General features: G+C 41.1%; 3 protein-coding genes and 1 non-coding gene across 4 annotated transcripts in view; 2 read left to right on the top strand and 2 right to left on the bottom strand.

Annotated features, from left to right (window-relative positions):
- Positions 1-171: 171 nt before the first annotated feature.
- Positions 172-4350, bottom strand: LOC110950138 (uncharacterized). Its single transcript, XM_051950426.1, has 2 exons — positions 3237-4350; positions 172-1248 (listed from the first exon to the last, which is right to left on the bottom strand). The coding sequence occupies exon 2, from the start codon at positions 1186-1188 to the stop codon at positions 538-540; it is 651 nt and encodes a 216-aa protein (XP_051806386.1). The 5' UTR covers positions 1189-1248; positions 3237-4350; the 3' UTR covers positions 172-537.
- trnai-aau (transfer RNA isoleucine (anticodon AAU)) lies at positions 3335-3408 on the top strand. The gene has a single exon. It is a non-coding gene; the product is annotated as a tRNA-Ile (tRNA).
- A 913-nt stretch (positions 4351-5263) lies between the features above and the next one.
- fam81b (family with sequence similarity 81 member B) lies at positions 5264-21741 on the bottom strand. Its single transcript, XM_051950423.1, has 9 exons — positions 20149-21741; positions 19326-19411; positions 18962-19014; positions 18189-18396; positions 16944-17062; positions 15467-15596; positions 13798-13904; positions 7512-7647; positions 5264-7005 (listed from the first exon to the last, which is right to left on the bottom strand). The coding sequence occupies exons 3-9, from the start codon at positions 19012-19014 to the stop codon at positions 6757-6759; spliced, it is 1002 nt and encodes a 333-aa protein (XP_051806383.1). The 5' UTR covers positions 19326-19411; positions 20149-21741; the 3' UTR covers positions 5264-6756.
- A 46-nt stretch (positions 21742-21787) lies between these two features.
- mctp1a (multiple C2 domains, transmembrane 1a) overlaps positions 21788-27325 on the top strand; it is a 155062-nt gene continuing 149524 nt past the window's right edge. Inside the window, 1 exon segment of the mRNA XM_022192591.2 lies at positions 21788-22718. Coding sequence (XP_022048283.2) covers positions 22188-22718 — 531 coding nt within the window. The 5' untranslated portion in view covers positions 21788-22187.

Raw genomic sequence — 27325 nt, 5'->3', positions numbered from 1 at the left:
TTTTTCTGCCCTTCTTCTCTCATCTATTGTGTAATACCTGCCTGCTACTCTACAGCATTCTGAATGGTGAAATTACACAATATGAATTCACAAAGCTGTGTTTCTTATATAGTTTTTCTGATAAATGTAGAACATAAATCTGGAGGTTCAGAAAGCTGAAGATGCTTGATGTTATAATTAAACAGTGCCCTTTATTGATAATTGCTCCGTTACATAATTCTGTATTCAGCAGCTTTAAATCACAGTAAATGCACACAATCAAAGCATGAGTAATGATGAGAAAATGTAAAGCAACAGGTACTGTAGAATAACAAATGAACATTTAAGTGGACTTAACTTACTATGAGTTGGGTCTGTTGATGAACAAGATCATCTACAGAGATCCCCCCAAAATGTATCCAGCATTTGAAAAAAATTATTACTGAAAATTAATATTGAAGTTGATTTCAGTTTTAGTTTAGCCTCCGTTCTGTTTCCAGCACCGTTGTGCTATCTTTCCACTCCATTTCTTGAGCCATCTTCTTCCTCAATCCCATGTCAGGGTTTCACTGCACAGAAATGCTTGGACATGAGAATACAGATGTTTTGCCCACACTTCCAGCAGTGTTGCTTGATGTGCTGAGAGCCTTGTTGGGTCTTCCTCTTACACAGGGAACACACATCTGCAGCAGCAGCTCCTCCTCTCCTAGGACTCTTTGGTGTTTTTGCCAGGAGCTGCTGCAGTTCTGTCTGTATGGCAGTGCTGGGTGCATTTGCAATGCCCACCACCTTCACTCTCTTGGGATCAAACACACAGTCTTCCTCTAGGCCAAACGTGGGTGGCAACCAGGCGGTGTCATAGCCCTGCGCATGCCAAGATATTTGCAAAGGATGACCGAGCTGGTCAATACGTTTGACACGTCCAACACGCACACGAAGCTCAAGGACCACACGGTCTGAGGGGCTACATAATGCTGGATAACCATCTGCCTTTTTCTTATCACGACTGACATACACTCCCTGTCCCAGCGTGCCGCCTGCTGATTGTTTAAAACCATTAGCAATGATGAGCCGTGCGCTGGAAACACGAGTCCCATGGTACATAGTGTAGACGCCCCGGTTTTGAGGCGTCTGTGATGGTCCCAGCATCACACCAGGGAACGAAGCACCATCGTCGACCACCTCCCACCCTGAGAACTGCACTGACATCCCGATTCAAGGATGTGGCTGGTGAAGGGTGTTGTTTAGGCCCCACAAAAATCTGCAGCTCTGTGACAAATGTGAGAAAAATGCAGCATTGGGTTATAGCAGAGGTGTACCATTTTCATAGCAGACGAGCTGACCAGTATGTTTTAGTATCTGAACATTAGATTAGACTGATAAATAATATTGGACATGATATACATTTACAGCAAAACTTAAAATCTTGTTCTTGAAGTTCTGAGTAAGACAAACTTCGTCACAAAGCTTCGTTGAAGTAAGAATAATTGGCCAGGTCGATAATTTGTCAACCCCTTGAAATCACACAATGTAATAGCCTAGATGTACAGCCTAATGGCCTAGACAATAAATTAGATTAGATTAGATAGACTCTGTATCAACCTAACATATATCTGTATTATCATATTACACTAACTGTCATTTGTCTGTTTCTCTTGTGTCTGATTCTGCAGAGTTACACATTTCAGTAGTCCAAAATCACAAATCTGCAAACGTGAATATTGATAGAAGTACCTTGTTAGTTTTTTTTTAAAAAAATAAACAAACAAAAACAAAAACGGTGTGCCATGAAGTATAATTTAAATTTAAAAAAAATCTTATTTGGTATGACTGGTGAAACTGAATTCAATTGCCAAATGAATTTAATCATTTGGTACATGGGTGGCTAAAGGGACGATTACATTTAAGTTTTCTTCCTCCCACTCCCTTTCAGGCATCAGAACCTACTGTATGTAATACCTACTATAGCTTTTTAGTTGCTGTACAGAAATAACAATACATTTGTATGTATAAAAGGTGGTTCTATTGTATATACTTGCCTGAAATGAAATAATAAATACAATACAATACATTTTCACGCAGAGCAAGATCGGTCTGGACAGCATTTCTCCTTCAATATATGAAATCATCATTTATTCATCCTGAAATTTAAATCAAACATTCTAAATTTCAATTCAAAACATTCTATTCTCTGTGATGCTGAAAACACCCTGAAAATCTGTGGTCCAATTTTGAACGTATACACCTTCTCTTTTATTTTGCTCTTCCATCCATCCATCCTCTATACACCGCTTTATCCTCATTAGGGTTGCGGGGGGTGCTGGAGCCTATCCCAGCTGACTTGGGCGAAGGCAGGGGACACCCAGGACAGGTCGCCAGTCTGTCACAGGGCTACATACACAGACGAACAATCACACTCGCATTCACACCTACGGACAATTTAGAGTAATCAATTAACCTCAGCATATTTTTGGACTGTGGGAGGAAGCCGGAGTGCCCGGAGAAAACCCACGCATGCACAGGGAGAACATGCAAACTCCATGCAGAAAGATCCCAGGCCCACCCTGGGATTCAAACCAGGGATCTTCTTGCTGCAAGGCAAAAGTGCTAACCACTACTCCACTGAGCAGCCCCTATTTTGCTCTTGTAAACCCTATTTATGTGTATTGCTTTTAAACCCTGTCAAGGTTTAAAGGAGTCTGAATTGTTTTATTGTTGAGAAGTGCTAAACAAATAGGCTTGGCTGTCCTGTGTGTTTGTGTTTTGGTGCTTCCTTAGTCTTGCTTAGCCAGTCCACTAATAGTGATCAGGATGCACCCCAGTATCTCTCTGCTGTAGGAGCAAAACCTGATATTGCAGCCTCATGTTCTTTGACTGAATCAGACGGATTTCTTCCGTTTTTAAAGAGACTGTCATCCCCGTACATGCTATTTTGTTTTAAAAAGCTTAATCATAATCATGAACGCAGCTACTCTCAGACTACCATTATTAGGCTAGTTTTACATTCATGAATCATGATAATTCAACTTGAATTTAAATGCAATTCATATTTCTCTCTGTATGTCCCTGCTGTGGGAACCAGTCTTGTCTCCGATTTGTGAACCACTGACGTAGATGATAAATTAGGTAGACTCTGTGTCAACCTAACATACATCTGTATTATCATATCAAATTGACATGATTCATTATGTTGGTTTGTCCTTCATTACACGTGGAAGAGCAAAACGGTTTCAAAGGTTGAAAAGATTCCAGCTTACCGTCGAAGAGTTGTTTTCTGTCAGCTCACTCAGTTTTACTTTCTGTTCAGTAAGATTCAACTGTAGTTGTAATGACGTCACGGATCAACCTCTCACATGGCCGGTTAGCTCAGTTGGTTAGAGCGTGGTGCTAATAACGCCAAGGTCGCGGGTTCGATCCCCGTACGGGCCAAATACGAATTTTCAAGAATTTCAAATTAGATTGCATTTGTACCTATAATGCTCAGTTGGCGCATTGCTAATCTTAATTTGGACTGCTGATTCTCAGCACTTGCCAAATATGCGTCTCAAAAACTGTAATAAAGTCTTTACCTTTCCTAGCTTACTTAGGTTCTTTAGGTCTTTTTCATACTAAAATACATCCAAGCTGGACTGCACAGATAGCTGCATTTCACCTCACCTTGAACACAGAAAAACACATGAGACAACAGGAAATATCAGCTCCTTACACATTGGGCTGTTACAAAATGTCAATGAATAAATCTGCTGGCCTTCCCACGTCCTGACTTAAACCCTAAACCACTGTTCTGTAATGGACTGTGACGAAGAAACAAGTCCGTGCCAGAAAGCATACAACTTTAGTTTAACTACCAGTTCTATCAAGAGCAGTGGTCAAGATACAGCCAGAACCTTGTGGATGGCTACCAAAAGCACCATTCATGAATAATATTCATTACATTTTTATTTACTTGCACTTCACATTTCTCCCTGTCGGTCCCCCCAGGGAAGTCAGTCTTAGCCCCAATTTGTAAACCGTGAGCCTGACAAGACTTCTGCTGGTAAAATTTTCACAAGTTCAACTGAAATATGAGTTTGAGTTCCTGCTTTGGTAATAACTCCCATAACAACAACTGACTAAACCTGGGCCATAGGGGGGACTACGGATGTACTGATGACGTCATGACCTCACTTATCATGGCCGGTCAGCTCAGTTGGTTAGAGCGTGGTGCTAATCACGCCAAGGTTGCGGGTTTGATTCCTGTATGGGCTGTTTAAACCTTCTCTCACATTTCAGTTGTATTGCGATTATCCAGGTGCTGTTAGTCACTCATGCAGTCTGACTGAGTGATCCACACCAATGTTACCAAATGGAAATAAACTGAGTTAAAAAAATAAACTATGGAAGTCCTTATTCTACTTGTATACTCTAGTCAAAGACATGACAAATTTCAGTAAAGAAATTTTTGACCCTGGATTTGGTCTGTCGTTGTTTACAAATTTGGTAAATAAAACAGTTAAATCACCGCTTTCTCATTTATACCAAAATATTATTCACAGATATGAATAAATTAGATTTTCAGAGGTATTGTCACAGCAGGCAACACTGTTTCAACAAACAGTTTTGGTTTTCACAAGCTTGCTTTAATCAGTTGTTAAGTCACTCTATTTATGGTTTTGTCTTCTACTAATTGTAATAACACACTGTCAGGGGATTTAAGGAACAAAATAAATCAAAGTCTACACAACAATCTATAAACAAATCAAACGGCTTTTCTATATTAGGCAGACTTGAAACTGTTGCGCGAAAAAGGCCTACTATGGAAGCTGTAATAACTCAGTCAGGCGAGTGTCAGATTGAAGATCTAAAGGTTCCTGGTTTGATCCCGGGTTTTGGCATGTAGCATTCTCTGTTACTACCAGCACCATGCTTGTGTGAATAAGGAAACCTGTGCAAGACAGATATGTACTCTCAGACAATGTCAGTATACAAATAATATGCCATGCAGCACAATGGTTAAAAAAAATCAGTATTCACACAAGGTAGCTTGTAGACTAACATAGTAATAGTGTTGCAGTACAAATCCTTTGTTGAATAATGAAACTGTGAACCCATTTGGATCCCAATGAAATGATGGTTGAAACACAGAAAGCCATCAGTCATAACCATGTTACAAAAACAATTAATGTATATTGTACAAATTACTTTATTAAAAGCAATTAATCAAAAATAACAATGACTAAAAACACTTTCAAATGCAATAAAATTTGTGTAAATGACAGACTATGACTGAAAAATAATACATCTGTTAAAGTAAGTTGTGGTGAAAAAGTAGAAAGTAGCAAAAAACTGCACAAAATTGGGATGGTCTACCTCAAATTATAAGACTATATGACTTTCGTATTAAAACTGCATGAGCTGCATTATATTGTAGATATATAACTATGAACTACAGAGCTGCTGGCTCATGAAGCAACAATTAAGCCAACCACCCGCAGGATTTTGGTTTAAAGGGGTTTGATTCGAGCTACTGTTTCAGGATAGGTGTGACAGTAAACAGGAGTTCCTCTTCAGTTGATGTCACGAGTCATTAAACTCTGTCACCTTGCTGCTGATGTGCCTAATATCCTTCTGAAGCCTCTCCTTGTCAAGATGGGATTTGATGTCATTTATCTGCCTCAGGGATTCAATTGCATCACACACAGACTGGAAGCCTGTCCACAAAAGAAGCAGGGAGTAGAAATCGTCACCACAGATTTGAGGTGAAAATGATTCTGGTGATTGCTGCTGCTGATGCTCTAATATTGCAAAAGAGCTGCTATATAGCTGTCACATTTCTGCTAGATCGTCTGATTTTAGCTGGGATTTTGCTCTCACTCAAATCCTAGTGATCTCTGTTTCAAATCTATGGCTAAAGTTAGACGTATAGGTAACAACATAGTAATAATAATATTATTCAACATAACATGTGCTGTAAGAAGTATCAGTCACTGTGGTGGAAAGACAGACTTTCTTCGGGATATTAAATATCTTTAGCCAACTCTATCTAATTCCATGCCTGTCTTGGCACGAATATTTACGACGCTCATCTATTATGCATTGATCCTCTCCCGTCTCATACCATCTACTTCTAGCTTTTCATCCGACACTTAAAATAGAGCAATGGATGAATGGCTCTCCAGCAGTGGGATCGGGATGGCTGAGTGGTGATTCATAGATCAGTTTACCCCCGGTCTCATTTACTGAGGGCAGTTTTGTGTCTTTCCAACACTTTAATAAGAGCTGAGACAGAGAAAGTGAGGTAGGTTTGAGATGTGGTGCGATGCTTCCTGGGAAATGGGATGGGGATGGATGTCAACAGCAGCGAGCTCAGGGGCTCTGTATTCCTACTTTCGTGACTTTATGGTAGCTGCATGGAGTAGCTGAACGTGTAGGACAAGAGAAATACACAAATGCAGTTCACTTTATGGTTGAAACCACATGACACGTGAGCACAAAAGGTTCCGAATCAGGCACATATCTCTTGTGCATGTGAGCTCTGCTGCCCTTTGCCATCAGCATAATTTAAATATAGCTCACTTCTCATGCTTAATTTAAGATGTCATCACCAAGTCATTGACCACTGTCATTAACTGAGATAATAAACATTCTATAATGAAATGAATGACATTAATCATGCAGTGAGGCACCTCAAATTTTAGTCAGTTTATGTTGGATTCTGATCAGTTTTTCTCTCTTTTGGTGTCTCTGTTTGTGACTATTTTCGAGTGTGCATTTTTTCCTTGACGTATATAGTAAAGCTCATGTAGCATGTGCATGTTTGCTCACCGATGACAGCAACCACCCACCTCTGTGGTACTCCTGTTTGAGCAGCTGCAGCTCCTGATGAATGCTGTTCTCCACTGAGGTCATTCTTTTACTGAGTTTGGCTTCAGAGTGTTTCAGCTGGTCATACTGGCTGTGGTCGGTCTGACTCTGCTGCTTCTCAAACTGCTCCACGTGTATCTCCAGAGCAAGCACATGACCATCTAATCTAGACTCTATCTCTAACTGGACACAGAACACATACATACGCCGCCAGTCAAAAGTTTGGACACACACTCTCATTTAATGTTTTTCTTTATTTGCATGACTATTTACGTTGTAGATTCTCACTGAAGGCATCAAAACTATGAATGAACACATACGAAATTATGTAGTAAACAAGAAAGTGTGAAATAAGTCAGAACATGTGTTAGATTTTAGATTTTTCAAAATAGTCACCCCTTTGATTACTGCTTTGCACACTCTTGGCATTCTCTGGGTGAGCTTCATGAGGTAGTCACCTGAAATGGTTTTCCAACAGTCTTTGAGGATTTCCAAGAGATGCTGAGCCTGGGTTTAGGTCAGGTCATTTGATGCAATTTGACGAGAATGCGTGTCCAAATCTTTGACTGGTAGTGTCTGATACTGCACATGTGACCAGACTTGAATACTGTTTTTTTTTCTGATACTCTGCCTTTGTGGACAACTCTACATAAAGTGTGTGTACAGTATATTTCATACACATACTGTACCATTTTGCCCTCTAATAGTGAGCGGAGCTGCTGGCTGTCCTGTGCGTGCGTCTGGACAGAGCTGTTGAGCTGTTGTTCTGTCCACTTCCTCAGTATTTCTGTTTGCTCCTTGGCTTCCTTGAGCTCATCTGACATCCTGCCAAGACACCAGGAATAGAAAAAAGAGAAATGCAGCAGGATTTACTTTGAAATGAGACACCAAAACGCATTTTGTAGATTAGATTAGATTATAAACGTCTCAGGAATGCATATATATTGTCTAATACCCAGAAATGTGAAGCTTTAAGAGCTAGCAATACTTTCTATATAATTTACATTAAATAGAGGTCTTAAATAGAGGTCTCTAAGGAGATTTTACCTTTAATTAATTCTTCAATGTTAGATCTGATTAATCTCTCTCTAGTAACAGGCTATGTACCACAGGCTTTTAAGGTTGCTGTCATCAAACCTTTGCTTAAAAAGCCCACTTTAGATCCAGATGTGTTAGCTAACTATAGACCGATATCCAACCTACCATTTCTCTCTAAAATTCTGGAAAGAACAGTTGCAAATCAATTATGTGAACACTTGCAAAGGAATAATTTGTTTGAAATGTTTCAGTCAGGCTTCAGAGTGTATCATAGCACAGAAACAGCTCTAGTGAAAGTTACTAATGACCTTCTCATAGCATCAGATAATGGACTAGTCTCTATACTTGTTTCGTTAGATCTTAGTGCAGCGTTTGACACAATCGACCACAAAATTTTATTACAACGTCTAGAACATTCAATTGGCATTAAAGGGACAGCACTGGACTGGTTTAAATCCTACTTATCAGATAGGTTCCAGTTTGTGCATGTCAACAATAACTCTTCTGAGCATACTAAAGTTAATCATGGAGTTCCTCAGGGTTCTGTCTTAGGACCGATACTTTTCACATTATACATGCTTCCTTTAGGCAATATTATTAGGAAGCATGGTATTAACTTCCATTGTTATGCAGATGACACACAATTGTATTTATCTATGAAGCCAGATGAAACTGATCAGTTAGCTAGACTGCAAGATTGTCTTAAGGACATTAAAACCTGGATGACTTTTAACTTCCTACTGCTAAATTCAGACAAAACTGAAGTCATTGTATTTGGCCCCAAACATCTGAGAAACTCGCTTTCAAAGCAAATAGTTACTCTGGATGGCATCACATTGGCCTCCAGTACTACTGTGAGGAATCTTGGAGTTATTTTTGACCAGGACATGTCCTTTAACTCACACATAAAGCAAGTCTGTAGGACTTCCTTTTTTCACCTGCGAAATATTGTAAAAATCAGGAACATTCTGTCTCAGAGTGATGCAGAAAAATTAGTTCATGCTTTTGTTACTTCCAGGCTTGACTATTGTAATTCCTTATTATCGGGTTGTCCAAATAGCTCTCTTAAACATCTACAGTTGATCCAAAATGCTGCTGCGAGAGTACTGACAGGAGTTAGCAAAAGAGATCATATTTCCCCTATACTTGCTTCTCTTCACTGGCTTCCTGTTAAATCCAGAATAGAATTTAAAATCCTTCTTCTGACATATAAAGCTCTTAATAACCAATCTCCATCATATCTTAAAGATCTGATAGTACCATATTATCCTAGTAGAACTCTTCGCTCTCAAACTGCAGGCTTACTTGTTGTTCCTAGAATTTCTAAAAGTAGAATGGGAGGCAGAGCCTTCAGTTATCAGGCGCCTCTCCTGTGGAACCTGCTCCCAGTTTGGGTTCGGGAGGCAGATACCCTCTCTATTTTTAAGACCAGGCTTAAGACGTTCCCTTTTGACAAATCTTATAGTTGGGGCTGACTGGGTGGCCCACAGAGGTTCGGCTTGTGTCTTCATTGCACAGCTGACTCCCTCTTGGACGTCCCTTCGTTCTGCCCCCAGTCATGCTGCTATAGGCCTAGGCTGCTGGGGGACTTTTCTTGACGCACTGAGCCCTTCTCTATCTACCTTTACATTTAATATGTACACACGTGGACAAAATTGTTGGTACCCCTCAGTTAAAGAAGGAAAACCCCACAATTCTCACTGAAATCACTTGAAACTCACAAAAGTAACAATAAATAAAAATTTATTGAAAATTAAATAATCAAAATCAGCCATCACTTTTGAATTGTTGATTAACATAATTATTTAAAAAAACAAACTAATGAAATAGGGCTGGACAAAAATGATGGTACCCATAACTTAATATTTTGTTGCACAACCTTTTGAGGCAATCACTGCAATTAAACGATTTCTGTATTTGTCAATGAGCGTTCTGCAGCTGTCAACAGGTATTTTGGCCCACTCCTCATGAGCAAACAGCTCCAGTTGTCTCAGGTTTGATGGGTGTCTTCTCCAAATGGCATGTTTCAGCTCCTTCCACATATGTTCAATGGGATTCAGATCTGGGCTCATCGAAGGCCACTTTAGAATAGTCCAACGCTTTTCTCTCAGCCATTCTTGGGTGTTTTTGGCTGTGTGTTTTGGATCGTTGTCCTGTTGGAAGACCCATGACCTGCGACTGAGACCAAGCTTTCTGACACTAGGCAGCACATTTCTCTCCAGAATGCCTTGATAGTCTTCAGATTTCATCGTACCTTGCACACTTTCAAGACACCCTGTGCCAGATGCAGCAAAGCAGCCCCAAAACATTACTGAGCCTCCTCCATGTTTCACCGTAGGGACAGTGTTCTTTTCTTCGTATGCTTGGTTTTTGAGTCTATGAACATAGAGTTGATGTGCCTTACCAAAAAGCTCCAGTTTGGTCTCATCTGTCCAAAGGACATTCTCCCAGAAGCTTTGTGGCTTGTCAACATGCATTTTTGCAAATTCCAGTCTCGCTTTTTTATGAGTTTTTTTCAGCAGTGGTGTCCTCCTTGGTCGTCTCCCATGAAGTCCACTTTGGCTCAAACAACGACGAATGGTGCGATCTGACACTGATGTACCTTGGCCTTGGAGTTTACCTTTAATTTCTTTGGAGGTTGCTCTGGGCTCTTTGGATACAATTCCAACGATCCGTCTCTTCAATTTGTCATCAATTTTCCTCTTGCGGCCACGTCCAGGGAGGTTGGCTACTGTCCCGTGGGTCTTGAACTTCTGAATAATATGAGCCACTGTTGTCACAGGAACTTCAAGCTGTTTAGAGATGGTCTTATAGCCTTTACCTTTAAGATGTTTGTCTATCATTTTTTTTTTCGGATGTCCTGGGACAATTCTCTCCTTCGCTTTCTGTTGTCCATGTTCAGTGTGGTACACACCTTTTCACCAAACAGCAGGGTGACTACTTGTCTCCCTTTAAATAGGCAGACTGACTGATTATGAGTTTGGAAACACCTGTGATGTCAATTAAATGACACACCTGAGTTAATCATGTCACTCTGGTCAAATAGTTTTCAATCTTTTATAGAGGTACCATCATTTTTGTCCAGGCCTGTTTCATTAGTTTGTTTTTTTAAATAATTATGTTAATCAACAATTCAAAAGTAATGGCTGTTTTTGATTATTTAATTTTCAATAAATTTTTATTTATTGTTACTTTTGTGAGTTTCAAGTGATTTCAGTGAGAATTGTGGGTTTTTCCTTCTTTAACTGAGGGGTACCAACAATTTTGTCCACGTGTGTATACCGTTATTGCAGTACATTCACTCTGTTTTCCCCTGTGCTATTTCTCCGAGTGTCCCTGGTCCCAGAGCTGGATGCTTCAGATCTGCGGTCGATGTTCCACCAGCTGGTCTAGTCTCCATCATGTCCACTGTGGGATGCTGCTGCTGACCTTCCTCCAGCCCTCTGCTTCCAACTCCCCTTTTCCACCAGTCAACTCTGCATCGCCTTCACTATACTTGTTATGCTAATTTACATACTGTTTGAATTTTACTGCTAGCTATATATGGAGTATGTTTAATGTCAGAACCGTACATAATAAGAGTAAACTATGAGTCAGTTTTCAATGTTAGCTTATACTTTGTTTGGTTCACATATCCTGTCATACATGTATCCAAATGTGTGTTGTGTTTTACTTGCTTTCTCACCCCTCCCTCTTCTCCCATCCCTCCCCCTTGCCCTCCTCTGTCCCTCTCAACCCGCCCGGCCAGCAGGCAGATGGGTCCCCCCTATATAGAGCCGGGTTCTGCTCGAGGTTTCTTCCCTGTTAAAAGGGTGTTTTCCTTGCCACTGTCGCCTTTGGGCTTGCTCTGGGGGTCAGGCATATGGGTTCTGTAAAGCGTCTTGAGACGATTTGACTGTATTTGACGCTATATAAATAAAATTGAATTGAATTGAATTGAATTGAATTAGTTGGCTTTACTTAGAGCTTGGCATCAGAAATAAAAAGGTTTTGTCTGTTTCCATTACCAATGCTTTATTGGACCTCCTTGTCTAATAAACAACTTGCACGAAATAAAATGTCTGGTGCGAAACAGAATGTCAATCATAAATCATCTATTTACGACCTGCACATTTATTTCGAAAGAAGGATGTTTTATTTTCAGTTACTTGAAGCTGGTTTAAAATCAATGTTCAGAAGTGCACTTTCTGGCAACTAGAAATGAGAATTCCTCATACAGTATTATTTTGTTCGTGTGTTTGAGTTGATGCCAACCCCAGCATTGAGCACTAAAGTAAAAAAGTGGTGAGAAAATATTAGAAAGAAACTGTAGTGCAATGGTTCTAGGGTCTTTTTTTGTAGCTCTGAACACTGTATTTGTTTGGGAGAACAAAACAAACGTTCCTTTCTTTGTAATATTGGAAGAGGTTGCTGTTTATATCGATGCATGTGGTTCACAGTACTAACACAGCCCAATGGGCAAACAGAGTTAAAATGTCTCAGATGGAAGCTGCAGCCTTGGACAAACTGACTAAAACTGTGTGGGCCGTGTTATAGTACAGGACACAAAAGACAGCACCTCATAGCCTTCTTTCCTCTGATACCTCCACTATAAAGTGTTCTTGAAACAATCAGTGAGGTAAAAGCCTCTGTGACTCAATGCTTGATTGTAGTACAAATCAGACTCCGAAATCAGACTGTCTGCACCAACCACAAAATGTTTAAGGTAAAAGTGCTGCTTGTCTAAAGTCATTACCAAACATGTTGGATTCTTTTGACAGTGGTTTTGTGAGTTATGTATAACTGCAACCAACATAAAGATTAGTTTATTTCAAGGAATGTAAGATGTGCTTTCACAAAACAACATTCTGTGTGCCAACAGACATGACATGGCAGGATACAATTGAGAGGATGATGACATACTCGCAAATATACTTGGTTTCAAATACAAAAGGTCAAATGGGTATATTGGATTATATTGGTAAAAGACCAAGGACATCTGTGATCGACTGTCTTGTTCCAGCTTATGAGGCCCTGAATGGCAAAACTGCCTCTAACAAAACCTGACAGCAGCTGCGGCTCAGTGTTTCTTAGGCATGAATGAAACGGTCAAAACTAAAAATGAGATTGATGTCTCAGGCTCTGAATGTTTAACGAAGAGTTACTGACATCAATAATGCTTTACCGAGGCCCTCTGTAGACTGAACTTTATTGAGAGGATTTCCAAAAACAGCTGTGTCTACCTTGTAAAAATGACTTGGCCTCTCAGAACAGACATACAATATTAGGTTGAAAGAGCATTGTTCAAGCTATTTCAACATGATTCTTCAACAGTTAAACCTGCCATAGATTGGTGAGTGGATATACCTTTTTATTAGACATAACTATGCAAATTCAATAAAAGTAGCTAGGCCATTGCCATTATCATATCTGTTTCAGAAACTCAGAGAGAGTCACTGTTTCATCTATTTTTATCTATTGTTCTCTTGGATCTAACATGATCAGTGACCTGATTTCCATTACAGATCTACGACATTAGGAAACAGAGCATATTTATCATTCATGTCTCTGTGCTTCTGTTTCCCCTTGACGAAACTATACGATTCTTTGTGCATATTATTCACCAGCTGGGCTAGTAAAATCCACTAAACTGGCAGGCATTTTATTCAGCCTGAATTACAAATTTGAGATGGCAATGGCTTCAGATTCTTCCACTTGGAGCATATATAAAGGAAGCAAGGACTGCCAGGGGATATTTGGTAACCAAATTAGAAACTTAATAAATTAACTACTTTCTAGTATTATTATGGTCTGGACAGAATGAAAAAGGAAACATAATCAATATAAAGCACTGCTAAACACCAACACACTCAATTGTTAAAAAATTATGTTGGAATTAATGTTAGTAGAAAGCAATCCTGGTGTGTTGGGGTTGCACTGACTCTTTAATGGCCTTACCTGTCTTCTAGTAGCTTCACTTGTCTATACAGATCAGCTATGGAGCTCCTTTGGCTCTCGCAGCGCTTCGTCAATGAAGCCTCCTGTCTCCTAAGGTCACAATCAAACTGGTAAAAGGGAAAACACATGCCATTATGTGATGCTGGAAGGTTTTGTGTTTCCAGCTTCACTGTCTGACCTTTACCTTGTGTGGTTTTCTGCTGAAAATTGGAATTACAGTGTTGACCCACTTTCTCCACATTTTCAATTATTTTTATGGTGCATGCTTGACCACTGGTCCACAGCTAATGTGCTGCCATCACAGTGATTTACCACTCTGTGCCACAAACAAAAGTGAGTGCTGGCTAAATCACTGTGAGGGTGTGTGTCTGTGCATGTGTTGCATGCAGTGGTGGTTGGTTTAAGATATAGCAAAGTGAGTAAGAGTATTATAATATGTGATATATGTGTTTTAATCCACGGTTTAAATATTTTTTGAAAAATGTTGATCTTGTAAAAAAAAAAGAGAGGCGTGAAGCGCAGTAACAAATGTTTATGAAAACCTTGACATCCCTATTTAAATTAATTTCACATCTCATTTCTTTCTTTCAGACTGTGGTTATGGCTGAGCCTCTGAGGTTTCTTGATAAGCAGCAGTTAGCGCTAAATCGTCAACCAAACAGCCAGCCAGCAAAATACAAACCTACGTATCTTGTCAGGTTATTATTGCTTCCATGCATCCAGTGTTTGAATGAATTTAACCTCTAACAAAATCACAAAACAAATCATTAATCCTGAATTTGAGAGTAGAACATTCATGATTCCCTAGCTCTGCACTGAGTATGTGAGTGTGTTAAAGGTGGAGTAAGCGGTTTTGAGCAACACAGTTTCTGTCAAATTCAGCGAAAACCTATTCACGGTCCACTAGCTGTTCATTCTATGTGTGAAAAAAAAAAACTGCTTACTGGTTGCTCTGGCTTGGTAAGTAGGAAACAAATAAAATTACTTGGATGCACCCCCACAATTCTACACATTCATGTCCGATGCATGTTTATGCTCGTGCACAGGACAACATACAATAAATGTAGAACATGCCAGCTGTCTAAATATGCTACAAAGTTAAATATCAACAATCAATTTCTGGAATCGTGGACTCTACCTTCAACAAAGAATAGGGTCAATGATTAGGTTAGGTTTGCAGCTTTTCCTACTAAGTAAAAAAACATAACAAAAATGATCTACATCCTTGCTTGTGGGTCTTCCAGTTTGTATTTGTGCTCTGAGCTAAATGTCACTGCCAGTATGTTCACATTTTTGGAACTTTGAACCACTGGTGGTGCTGGATGAACACTTGGGGGATCTCCATAGTAGTAAGAGTTCATCATCTTCACACAATAAATGCTTTTACCAAAATTCACAATTTTGCAGTAACAGAGACAAATCACATAAAAACAAAAATGTCAACCTCCTGGTGAAGCTGGAGGAAAAGATGAGGGGTCTACACAGTTATGAGTTTTCTCAACCTGTCTAAACAAAATTAAAATGTTGTTGATGAAGAATTTTCATATGTACACATGTATAAGAGTAGTGACTTAAAAAATGAATCAAGATTTTCTTTTTGGCTCTTGTGCTGTAGCTGCCTTGTGTGTCATTCTAAACCATTTGTCTGAATGGATGCTGTGCCTCTCACCTTGACTCCCAGCTCTTTGAGCTGTACACCCACAGCTGCCCTGAGCTCTGAAACCTCCTTCTGCAGCTGAATCACCTGCTGCTCTCCAGAGCTCCTGTCAGCGCTCAGCTTGACAATGCTGGCATCACACCTGAGATAATAGGTAGGGTAGCAGATAGGGCTGGTGAGAAACCACTGGATGGGAAGGAGTTAATGTAAGGTGTGAAGAAAGAGAGATGAGCAAAAGGCTGGAGAAAATAGGGATGAAGCTCTTTACTAAAGAACACAGCGTTTCTTTGATATACAATCAGGCAGCAGGATGGAAAAAAGTCAGACAGCTAGCGCTATCAATACTTTTCAAGAAAAGCCATTAGAAGTCAAAAGAATACCCTACTGAATTCTAAGCAATGAGAAGCTTTACTTTGAAGACTGAACATGCACATTTGATGCTTTCAGAGATTGCAAGTTTGCATCTCTAACCAATTTACTGATAAAACACACAGTAGAATATGATAACCCATCAAATGAGGTAATCTATTTTATATTCTTACCTACAAATACACTGTGATAACATAATTTCTAGCCTCTCACTTGCAAAACCCTTTTTCTAACATATTCTCTGCTCAGTTTACTTGATAACCATGAACTGCATTGACCCTTATATTCTGCATTGCATTTCACTTCCTTCCTTCCTGTGCTTGATTTAAGATGTCACCCTCCTTGTCCTTATCAGGCCTATGTGTGTGTGAATTTCAATATTATGTTTGTGATAAAACACAATCCAGCAACTAATTACTGAGATGCCAAGTGTGAAATTTTGGTTATTTCCCTGCACACTACTACAAAGCTTCTACGAACGGCTGCACTGACCAGTACAGCTGATCAAAAACCACTGGCCCTTAGCCTATGATTATTTATGACTAACATGCGAGTGGTCATTAAACAGAGTAGCTGAGCTTTTTCTGCTGCTTTTATTGGACCGTAAATTAGCTTTCTAGGCAATCTCCCGTCTCATTGCTGACCCCTTATATCTCATAGCACAAGCAGGAGTGTTGTGAGACAAGATATCCACAAAATAACGCTACATATCTGATCTACTGTCTGATGACGGATCACATTGCCTAAGATGCATTGACCAGTGGTTGCCAGGAATGTTCAAAATAATTCACAGCAAAACACCAGACTTTGTAGTAATCCAGTCTAATAAGTGTGATCGCGACTGACACAGAATAAGCAGAAAGCGCTAATTAGCATCTAAGATGTGTTAAATCTAAAAATCACTCTGGTGAGAATAAAATAATTGCATGTGTCTGTCTGTGATTGGAAGTTGTGAGAGGATGCAGGCCGTGCAATTTCACTTTGTTAGTCCTAGAGAAAAACAAGTCGAATATCAGCAAGGGATGTCATGTCATTCTGACTGTACAATTCATCAAAATAATGTTTTGTTGTATTTATCACACTTAGTGCAGTTCAGTGTTTGTTTGACTCATGTGACTACCTGGCTACTCTTCCTCTCAGGTCTCCAATGCCAGCTATGTTTTTCTGCTCCAGGTTTTGAACAGCTGTTGTGGTTCCAGAGGTAACAGAGTCCCGCTGGGCGATTTGTCTCTCCAGTGTCTACTCAGGGCAACAAAGACAGCATATCTTATTCACAATATCTTTTATTATAGTTTAAAATATTGTAGCTATTTTGTCTAGAAAGTCAATGTTAGGAAAATATAGATGATAAATTTTGAAAAAAGGCTATTAGGAGCTGTCAGAAAGGTAGGGATGATGACTGATCATGTCTATTTAATGTTGTCACAATAAACACTGAGGAATGCAGACTACATTATGTACTTGTGCTGAGATAGATACGTTCATACTGGCAATAAAATAAGAAAAATATGTCATCATCACCTTTGCATGAATGATCATCCTACAGTGATGATGTTAACGTGTGCAATGACCCAACATCAAAGAGATTACCCCGAGGCCTATCATGAGAGCAAACAGTGACTGGGTGACGTGGTTTTCATTTGATTTAGCCAAGCATTCACTTCACGACTTAGCTTATTACTTCTTCATGTGCGGAATTAATTAGCTGGTAGGCATTCGTGTGATAGTCTTGATAATGATAGATTCTAATCATGTTAATGGCTCATTTGGTATGCACAAATGGAGCTGTGTACTTCATTTAGATGGCCTGCTTCAATACGTCAGCTATCAGAGTGGAGCTCGATGTTCTGCTCAGTCAGAGACGAGTCCAAACACCCACTCATTTGTTTCACAACTCAAATTTCCATACACTTCCCAGTAATTCTCCAGAATGCTATTAGCTAGAATCTAAGCTTGATAGCATATATTTAACCATCTTGTGCACATATCATTAGTTTTTTTTTGGTCTTGTTTATACAGACAAAATCTCAATGAGCTGCTGATGATGAGGAGTGACGAAGACTGTATTCAGGCCCTGCACCATTCTATCAGGTGTAATCAAATCAACTGGGAGTTTGTGGGCATGAGTCTGTGCCGGTGTGGGTGTGCTGCACATCAAACGAGACGAGGAGAGGAGGAGAGAGTTTGCACAAGAAAAAGAGACAATCAACACAGATGGACAACTTCACCCACATAGCAAGATGTGCGGTACGGTACACAAAACAAGCAGGTCACATGGCTTCAGCACAACAATTGCAGTGCAAAATAAAACGTGCATGTGACAGCACCTTCCTCATTAACCCTCATCATATGCCTATTTGTCTACCTGAATATCCATGCTGAGCTGCTTCACAATACGTGTGATGGTGAGTATGTGATTCTCCAGAAGCTTGCGGGAAGCTGCCTCGGCCTGGACAGAGCCACGGCTGGACTGCAGACCTGCTGCCACCTCCTCTTTGATCCTGAACGCCTGCTCCAGCAGCACAGCCAGCGTCCTACCCTGACTGCTCAAATGACCTTCCAAGACATCAGGCCTGATGAATCAGGAAGTAAACACAACCCCGCTCTGAATCATGGCATTGTAAAATCTCTCTATTGGATATTCTGATAAGTGAGGGGTGCAGGCTGTGTGCTGCAAATCATGCAAAGTCATGTCAACATTTTCAAGACCCATAGGCACAGACACACATTGAGGGGAAAAAACATCCTTTTACAGTGTAATTCCACAAAGCATTCATTCACCCAGAGTAATAATAAAGACGGAATGAGATGATGTTGGTTTTCAAGCCCTCGGGTTATTGTCTCTGCGTCCCTGTGCATGCTGCGCCACCCTGCCTGATGCTACTGTGGATTAAGGATTAATTTTATCAATGTGATTCACAGCAGCGTTAGAAAGGTTCCCAACCTTATTTCCATCCCATCAATGGGGGAAACAGAACTTATCTACCTCTTCTACCCAGACTGATTTTGAAACAGAATTAGTGACCCACTTTAATCAAGGAAGGTGAAAAATAAGTAAGACAATACTATATTATAAACTGTAATACTTTCGCTGGCTGCAATAAAAAAAAATGAAAGACAGTAAGTGAATAAAGTTACCTGGTGTGACTCTGAGAGAGCTGTAAATTTGACTCCTGTGACATCCTTCTCATCTACAAAGAAACACACATTACATATACTAGTGTGGCAGCTTTCTCTCAAATATGCATAATTTGCTCTTAGCCTTATTGCTTTGTCAAAAGTGTCATCACATATATAACTCAGACTGATGTGTCTGAACTGCTCTTTTCGCCTTACTGCTTTGTTAACTGTGTCATCATTTTTTATTGTTAAAATCAATACAATGAGTAATATTCCTCCGCGGGCATAATGAGACCCATATTGTGTAGTATAATAAATTCTCTTTTATTAACAAGAATACATTAAGCAGCGATTTTCATTTCTCACATATCAGAATACTCACAGTTCTGTGCTTTCCTTCTGCCAGCTCTTAGGGTCATGTGTTTGTGTTGTCACTTAGTAACTGTGGTCTCCTTGAGCAGGGTGTGCCTGCATGACAGCATGAACAGCAATGTGAGAATGATGCATTGTTTATGTGGTGAGGCAGCTTAACTCAGTGGAGAGAAATATTTGCCGACCAAAGTGTGAGCACTGGTGCAGCTCTCAGAAATGTAGCTGGTAGCTGATCAGTGCAATACTTATGACAACAGAGATCAAAGCACATCTAGATTTGCTTTTGTCAAATGTAGTTATAAAGTTACCAGTAAGTGACTTAATAATGTTTTCTCAAAACTTTAATTTCATTTGCTGTCATCAGGTATTGTACTTGATTGTATTTCACTGGAGTTTCAAACTACTAATATTCCATTACTGACTTAAGAGTTTCATTAATTCAGAGTTTATTGCATTTGAAAGTACAGCAATCGAGCCCGCTTTAATTACTGTTAAATGTCAGAAAATATTTATCAGAAAGAGGTTTAATGCAGCTGCAAGTGTCCCATTACTATGCACATTACAAATGCACACTGCCGACATTTAATTAACTTCCTGAGTGAGAGAACCTTTGATTACATTGATTTGAAGTAAAGGTATTCACTGTGGAGCTGTTGTACTCTGTCCTGCTGTACAAGGATGACAAAAACTGCACCTGTATATAAAGTAAAGCTAAAACCATTAGCTAAAACCTTATACTCATTTGAAACATTTCATACTAAAAAAACCAAATACATCATTTTTCAAAAACTACTCTGTAGCTATTTGAGTAGAGCACTAAAACTTCAAATTACCTCAGTACAGCCGTTCTGTCTGGCTAATCCTAACTGTCCTGTGCGACTCTTGTGGCCAAGACTGTAAAACAGATTATGTGATTATTTGAAGCAGGCACAGATAATAAGAGAAGAGCAGCAGAATAATAAAAGAACTCAGCATCCAATCCACAATGTAAGTTTTTTTTTAATGTAGCTATGATGAAGAGTATGGACTGATCGTGTTTCATTTTACCAGGACTACCTCTATATTATCATAGTGTTACTAAAATCCAGTAGCGGCATTGAGTTACATGCAGTTGCATTCAGTGACAGAACATGAGTGTCTGTGTATTTGTTGTCTGTTTGCAGGTGTGTGCGGCCACATTCTGGATCAATCTCTCATCAACAGGACCAGGGGCACTAAGAGGAAAGGCTGCTCATTGCAGACTCATCGGTTTTCCTCACGAGCCTGATGGAAAGCCTATGGCAGCAGAAAGGAATAGTTTGGCTCACATTCTCACATCTCCATTTACTTAACTCAAAGTGCGGTTCGGGGCAGTTAGCTTGGCCTGCTGGTTGTAATTAAAGTATTTTATTTTGTAGGATCAAAGAGATACCAAGTGAAGAGATCCCATGACGCAACAAAACATGCTATTTGCAACTCAATGCATGTTTGACACACATCCAGACAGCTCGCGGGTGTGTCTCGAGAAAGTAGCAAGATTAAAGAGGTTATATGTCCTCCTCTGTAAAAGCCAGTGTTGCTAAAATCATCACACACTGTCGACAGCTTATTAAAATTCTCTCATTATTAATGGGTCAAGGCAAACCGCCCCCAACCGAAGGCATCATCAACACCACTCATACCTGCATCATCACTCCTACAAGTGATGCCAAGGTCGTACCACGTGAATGGATGTCCATCCAAGCAGCACAGGAGGCTTTGGACATTCAGTGGAATGTAATTCAGTCACGTTTAACATTCTTTCTCTTTTGTATATTACTTAGTTTTTGGGATAAAAGGTCATTCTGTGACCTCTTGTGTGTGTACGTGGAGTTAGACGGAAAGATGTATTCAGTCTCACTCCCTCTGTGCTTTTGTTTATGTGAGACAGTGTGAACCGAGGGGACAGAGCACTCCAGCACTGAAACAATGGCCAGAGGGGTAGACGTAATGAGTTATTATACACATCACCGCAGCAGCACAGGATAACTAAATAGAGAGGAGGCTCCTCAGTGCTGCTGGCTCGCTGCTGCACGTGGGTGATAACATTCTCTGAAGCCTGACCTATTTGGTGGGAGGAACATATCTAGACATGGGTACAGTGCAGGAACATGCACATGGCACAAAAGAGAACATGACAGTGAAGCATCTAAGGTTTCAGACTCACTGTCAGCTCTGGATATACCAAGGTCAGGGCTTCAAAATAAAACTAAAAAAAGGTGTATATCATTAAGCACATATCACACACACGTCATATTACAAAGAGATAAACACAGATGAGGGTGACAGGGGATCCACCACGGAATCATAAACATCTCCCCAAGGCACTGTGGGGTCGTGTTATGCAATCACCAGCATACAGATTATCCAGTCAAGTGACATGGTTGGCCAGAGGGAGGCGCGGTGCACTCTGCGTCCTTCATTTGAATACAACAACAATTAATGAGCAACTTTATCTAACCCCTGTTTAAACACGGTGCACAGAACAGGTCTTCAAAGACAGCCAAGCGACGTGTTTTGCAAGCATATGTAGGCTTTTATTTTTTTGTAGAAGTCATTTTGTGAGCTCCAACTTTGCCTTTAAAGTGAGATATAATCTTCAGCAGATAAGGACATTTCTTGCCGTCTAACAAGCGTGCTGCAGAGTGTGATCAAAACTGACAGAGCTGTCTGGCTGGAGAGTCTACGAGGTTCGCTGGGAGACTGACACCCCCTTCATCATCGCACCGTGCGTCTCGTTCTTGGCGCTCTGAACTGATCATCAGTGAAGTGCACCCGAGCTGCAGCAGCCCAACTGTGACAACCCTCCACTGCACAGAGTGAGCTCAGGCTGGCTGGCTGCTGCACAGGCACCATGGAGCAAAAATCACCCAAGGATGACAGCACGACCAAGGGACAAGAGTCTCTGTCCTACCAGCGGAGGATGTGGAAGAATTTCCAAGTGAAAACCAAGCCATGGCTCAGTCCGAAGCTGGGGTCGGAGCGTCGCGGTGCCGGGGGCGCGGAGGGAACTAAAAAGGAATCGGGGTTGTGGATGTTTAAGAGGAAAAAGAAACAACTGGACCGGGTATTTTCGTCGTCTCAGCCGAACCTCTGCTCTACGCCGGCGCCTTTTGAAGGAGATAAGTCCCTTGGAGGCGACGCGGTCCCTGGCACCAGCAGCGACGGTCAGCCTCTGCTACACAGCCTTGGAACAGCTTCTGGCTCCACGGGGAGCAAACCGGAGCTGACGGGTCACGGAAGCCCCAAACTGCCCGTATCCCAGCTGATCATGTATCAGCAGAAGAGCTCCTCTCTCGGCTCGGCGTGCTTCGAGAAGCTGGTGGTGGACCCGGCCGCGGGGATAGGAGAGGAGGAGCAGCTGCGTAAAAACGCAAGTGATTCTGTGAGTAAAGAGTCGTGTAGTACCACACGCATCTAGCAGGTCACCTATTACTACCAAGTAAGGTTACTACAAAGGTTAAAAATCCAGAAGGAAGCAGGCTGGAATTCGTTGTTATGGAAATTAAATAAAGGAGACAAGTTTGATGATCCTACGTCGCCGTCTCTGCTCCTGTCATGTGATGCGCTCATTGATTTTCCAGTCCACTGATTTCTTTACTCTCTCCTGTAGCATGCAGGACTGTATTGGTCAGTTGAGAACAAGCAGTGCCAGTGTCGACCTTTGTGTCATGTCACCACCATCCCATGGTACATATCCTGGCTGCTTATTTCAATTTAAGAATCCCTGAATGAATTTCTGCACAGGTTACATGCCCTGATTGCTTTAACAGCCTCCTATTGGTGGCTCACAATATTTTTTCCAGTATAAAGACTGTCCCCTTAGCTTCACAGTCCATCTGTCACAGTGTCCTTGGCTGTGTGCAGACACTGCAACAGGCCCATGTATGCTCAGGGGTACAGAATGCCTTTTCTTTTCACGAAAAGTGGCCAGATGGCAAACAGTCATCACCACAGGCCGCCACCAGTATCTGGAAGGTATATTCCCATAGCACTCAACGTGATGAGTCAGGGTGCCCCAGGAGAAACAGCATTAGGAGAACATGTCAGCTAGTGTAGGCTAGTGGTGAAGGCTACTGACCAGAGTGATAATAAAAGTTGTTTTTTTTTAAAGAGGCTCCAATATCATCTCTGGACTCGTGCTTTTTTGATTGCTTATGGCCCAGTGACCTACAGCAGGTCACTTCAGACAGGCTGTTCTGATGTTTAACAGTAAGGGAATAACACTCAAGACATAGTGTGTGTGAAAGCACAAATGCATTCTGTTTCAGTGGCAGCAGTTATTGCTATGAGCTTTTCATCTCAGCACTTCTGAAGGGTCCCAGACCTGCTTCTGAGCATCATCCAGATTGCTGTCAAAAAGTGATTTAAGCATTTTGAGTACACTTCTCCCCCGCTGGAGCTGGCAAAAGATCTCTCACCCATTAATTCTCTACGGAAAGTGCAGCGTGCTCGGCTGAAGAGGTAGAAGAAAGCAAGCACAGTGATTTCATTGAGATTGATCTTACAACTTCATCATAACACTGTACAGTTACATAATATGCAGAGACCTCGCTTTGCCAAATAAAGTTTTAGCATTCGGCCTCCAGTTACCTTCTGTTGTTGCTATGCTTACCCAAGCTTCTGCTGCTAAGATGTTGGACTTTCTTCATGTCTGGAAAGAAGAGAGCAGTTGTAAACATTCAGTGAAGAATCATCTTCTCAAGTCATAACAGAGTGGTGTTGTCATTTACTGTTAGCTGGACTGCATATATGTACAATTACAGGTATACGAATACACAGCGTAATCCCAGTCTAATATTTATTTGGGTTAGGGGAAGAAGAAATAAGAAGAGAGGGCATAACATAATGAGTGGTGAGAGGAAATAAAGGTGATGAAGATGGGTAAGACTGGGTTAAAGGTAATGAGAGATGATGGCGGGATGAGATAAAATGAGATGAGAGATGATGTGAGGAGTGCAAGGGGAGGATTAAGGTGAGTGGAGACGTGAAAAGAGGGGATGAGAACGAATTAGATGAGATTAGACATTCTTTACTATTACCGAAGGGCAAAAAGGAGTAAGTCAACAGCATCACAGGGAAATGAGCTAGCTAGCAATTTATTTTTTTATGCATTTTTATTGCATGCACACTGATTTCAAATACAGAATTTGCAGATGCATAGATGATGCACTTCTGTGTCCTAATCCATCAAGGATTACAACTTAAGTCATGTGCTTTTATACATAAACCCAGCATTAGGTGAGTGCATGCAACTTCCCAATACTAAAATGAGACTATGTGAAGGTTCAAGCCATATCATGAATTAAGTAAGAGGCTATTTCATAGTTTGATCTGTAAAATGAGTGATGAAAGGGATTGATTCCAAGCACCAGAAGTAATTTCCTTATTGACTCAACACAGGGAAAAAAACAACTTCAAAGTTTTGCTGCTTTCAATGCAGATTAGATTTTAGTATGTGTGTATTTCTATGTGTGCGAAGGCTACAATAAAACACGACAGGGGAAAGCAGCAGCTGAAATACAAAATTATTAGAGCCATTTTCCAGATATTAAGTTTCAGTCCCTTTTGTACATGCCATATTTCATGTGTCAAAATGACTTATGAATCTGAAGCTAGAGAATGAGCTCATTATATCCTTAGTTTTTAGCCTGTTTTTCACCTTGAGAGAAGTTAGTATGAACACTATGTCCGTCATTGTTCTGATGCTTTACTTGTAAATTTCTCATTTTGTAAGATTTATCACATCTCACTCTATTGTTCCATCGCTAGACTAATAGGTTTAGGTGGATCTGGAGGTTTCAATCATTTTTTCATACATACAAGTACATACATACACTCTTGCTACCTTCACTAAATACACAATACGCTACACACTGTATACTGTACTGATGGATCACATTATTTCTAGTGCTTGCATCACATTCTTGATTTCTCCCTGTTCCTCTGTCGCATATAGATGCTCTTCAGTTGTCCTTTACTGTTGTGCTTAGCTCTTTTAGCCTTCGCTGTCAGGCATAGTAACCTTTCTGTCATTATCTGACTGACCTTCTGGATATGATGTACATAATAATAACAAGAAAAGCACTCAGAGAGCACAGTGCTCAACCAAGGCTACTCAGTCGTTGTGTCATTTCCGACGGATGAAATCTTGAAAAAATCTGTGACAGAAATCACGGCACCATAGAATGTGCCCATTAAATATAGATGTACCCACAAACAAAATGAACTTGTCCTGACCACAGGCGTGTGCTATGCATATGTACATTATGTACAGATGCCAAATTGTGTGACCTAAATATGTAGCAGGTGGTGGGAATTGATGGGACTTGGAAATACCCCCACACTTTAATCAATTGTTCCTTGTATCATTTCCGATGGATAAGTCTCGATAAATCTGCAACTGTCGATTTGTAGTAGGATCGCAATCCCGTGATCGTCAGCAGGCAGCTGATGTACTGCCTGCCTTCACTTGTTGTCATAGTTATAGTGACGCCATGCCGCTATTTTGCAATGATACAGAAATCTTGAACAAATCCAAACTATAAATGGTAAATGGTTGTATTTATATAGCGCTTTTATCCAAAGCGCTTTACATGATACATCACATTCACCCATTCACACACACATTCATACACTGATGGCGGGAGCTGCCACGCAAGGCGCTAACCACGACCCATCAGGAGCAATTAGGGGTTAGGTGTCTTGCTCAGGGACACCTCGACATGAGCACAACCCTCTGGTTGCGAGACGGCCACTCTACCCATTGAGCCATGCCGCCCGCCAAGGTTGGGCCTATAAACCTCATCACCTCCAAAATCTTATCAGTTGGTCCTTGTGTCATTTCTGACCTTCCCTGACCTTCCGTTTTTGAGTAATGTTGCTAACAGACAGACAGATAGACAAACTAGCATAGATCCTCACATAACACCACCGTGTCTCCACCTCCTTGGCAGACTAAAATAGACTGAGGCGGCTGTACTTTTACAGAGTACTTTCTTTGATAGATGTTTGCATGCAAACATGGCCTGATTCACAGTTTTGGCGCAAGCTATCGTGCGATTTTGGAACGAGATTTGCTTTCTAGCGTCCTGAGCTTTGGATACAGACCACAACAAAGAGCGATCGCCAGGTAATGTGGAGGTTTTCGTTCACTTCTCATCTCTAGTATGTTGTGGGACACTCATTGAGACTATCCGAGCCGGTCAGTGTGGGAAAAAAAGCACGTTAGGGCGGACTTTGACACGGGGGGGCCTCTTGCCCCATACTTTTCGCTAGCTGAGCTGCTAGCTGAGCTGCTAGCTGAGCTGCTAAGCTGCCAGTCTGGCTAAATACTGGAGCTATGTTGAAAATTCATTTCTCCATCATTCACATGTATGAAATGACATATGAAAACAGACCCCAGGTTGAAAAAAAACGAAGTTCCCCTTTAATTCTGCCCTTCCCTGTTCTCACTCTCTCGCTCACTCCACTGTGCCGCTGTCTGCAGCAGCTGCAACTGATGAGCCATCAGCTCATCAGCAGAACTCCAGGCAGCTGTGGTACAGCACACCTGCCTCATCTTCTCTTCCATGTAAGTCAGGTCCTCACTTCACTCCCTGCCAGATTATTGCTTCACTCTTCTGCTGCCCTGCCCTGCCCTGCCCTGCCCTGCCCTGCCCTGCCCTGCCCTGCCCTGCCCTGCCCTCGGTGTAATCCCTGCCCCACTCCTGCCCCACCTGCAAGACTCCGACACCCATCCCTAGCAGAGGATCTGCTCACACCTGCTATTTCTCGGACTGCCACTGCTGCTCCCTGTCATTCACCTACTCCAGCGGTGAGCACCCTTGGGCCATCAGTTCCCAGGACCCTGTCCACTCCCCCTGCCCAGCCTCGTAGTGAGTAGGGATGGGAATTTCGACTAATTTCCGAACTGACTAGTCGCTAATTTTATTGGCAACTAGTCAGTTCGGAAAACTTGTAATTTAACCCTTTAAGCGTCAAAGTCGCAAT

This window comes from Acanthochromis polyacanthus, chromosome 7, assembly GCF_021347895.1.
Source record: "Acanthochromis polyacanthus isolate Apoly-LR-REF ecotype Palm Island chromosome 7, KAUST_Apoly_ChrSc, whole genome shotgun sequence".
Classification (NCBI taxonomy): domain Eukaryota; kingdom Metazoa; phylum Chordata; class Actinopteri; family Pomacentridae; genus Acanthochromis; species Acanthochromis polyacanthus.
The sequence above is the reverse complement of the archived record's forward strand: the minus strand, read 5'-3'. Positions and strand labels throughout refer to the sequence as shown.

Excerpts from the sequence above, each read along its gene's own strand:
- fam81b (XM_051950423.1), bottom strand. The coding sequence starts at position 19,014 with ATGAGAAGGATGTCACAGGAGTCAAATTTACAGCTCTCTCAGAGTCAC. Across the intron at positions 17,063-18,188 it reads AGCTCAGCATGGATATTCAG|ACACTGGAGAGACAAATCGC; the intron begins GTAGACAAATAG and ends TGCCCTGAGTAG. Across the intron at positions 13,905-15,466 it reads TCAAAGAGCTGGGAGTCAAG|TTTGATTGTGACCTTAGGAG; the intron begins GTGAGAGGCACA and ends CCCTTTTACCAG.
- LOC110950138 (XM_051950426.1), bottom strand. The coding sequence starts at position 1,188 with ATGTCAGTGCAGTTCTCAGGGTGGGAGGTGGTCGACGATGGTGCTTCG.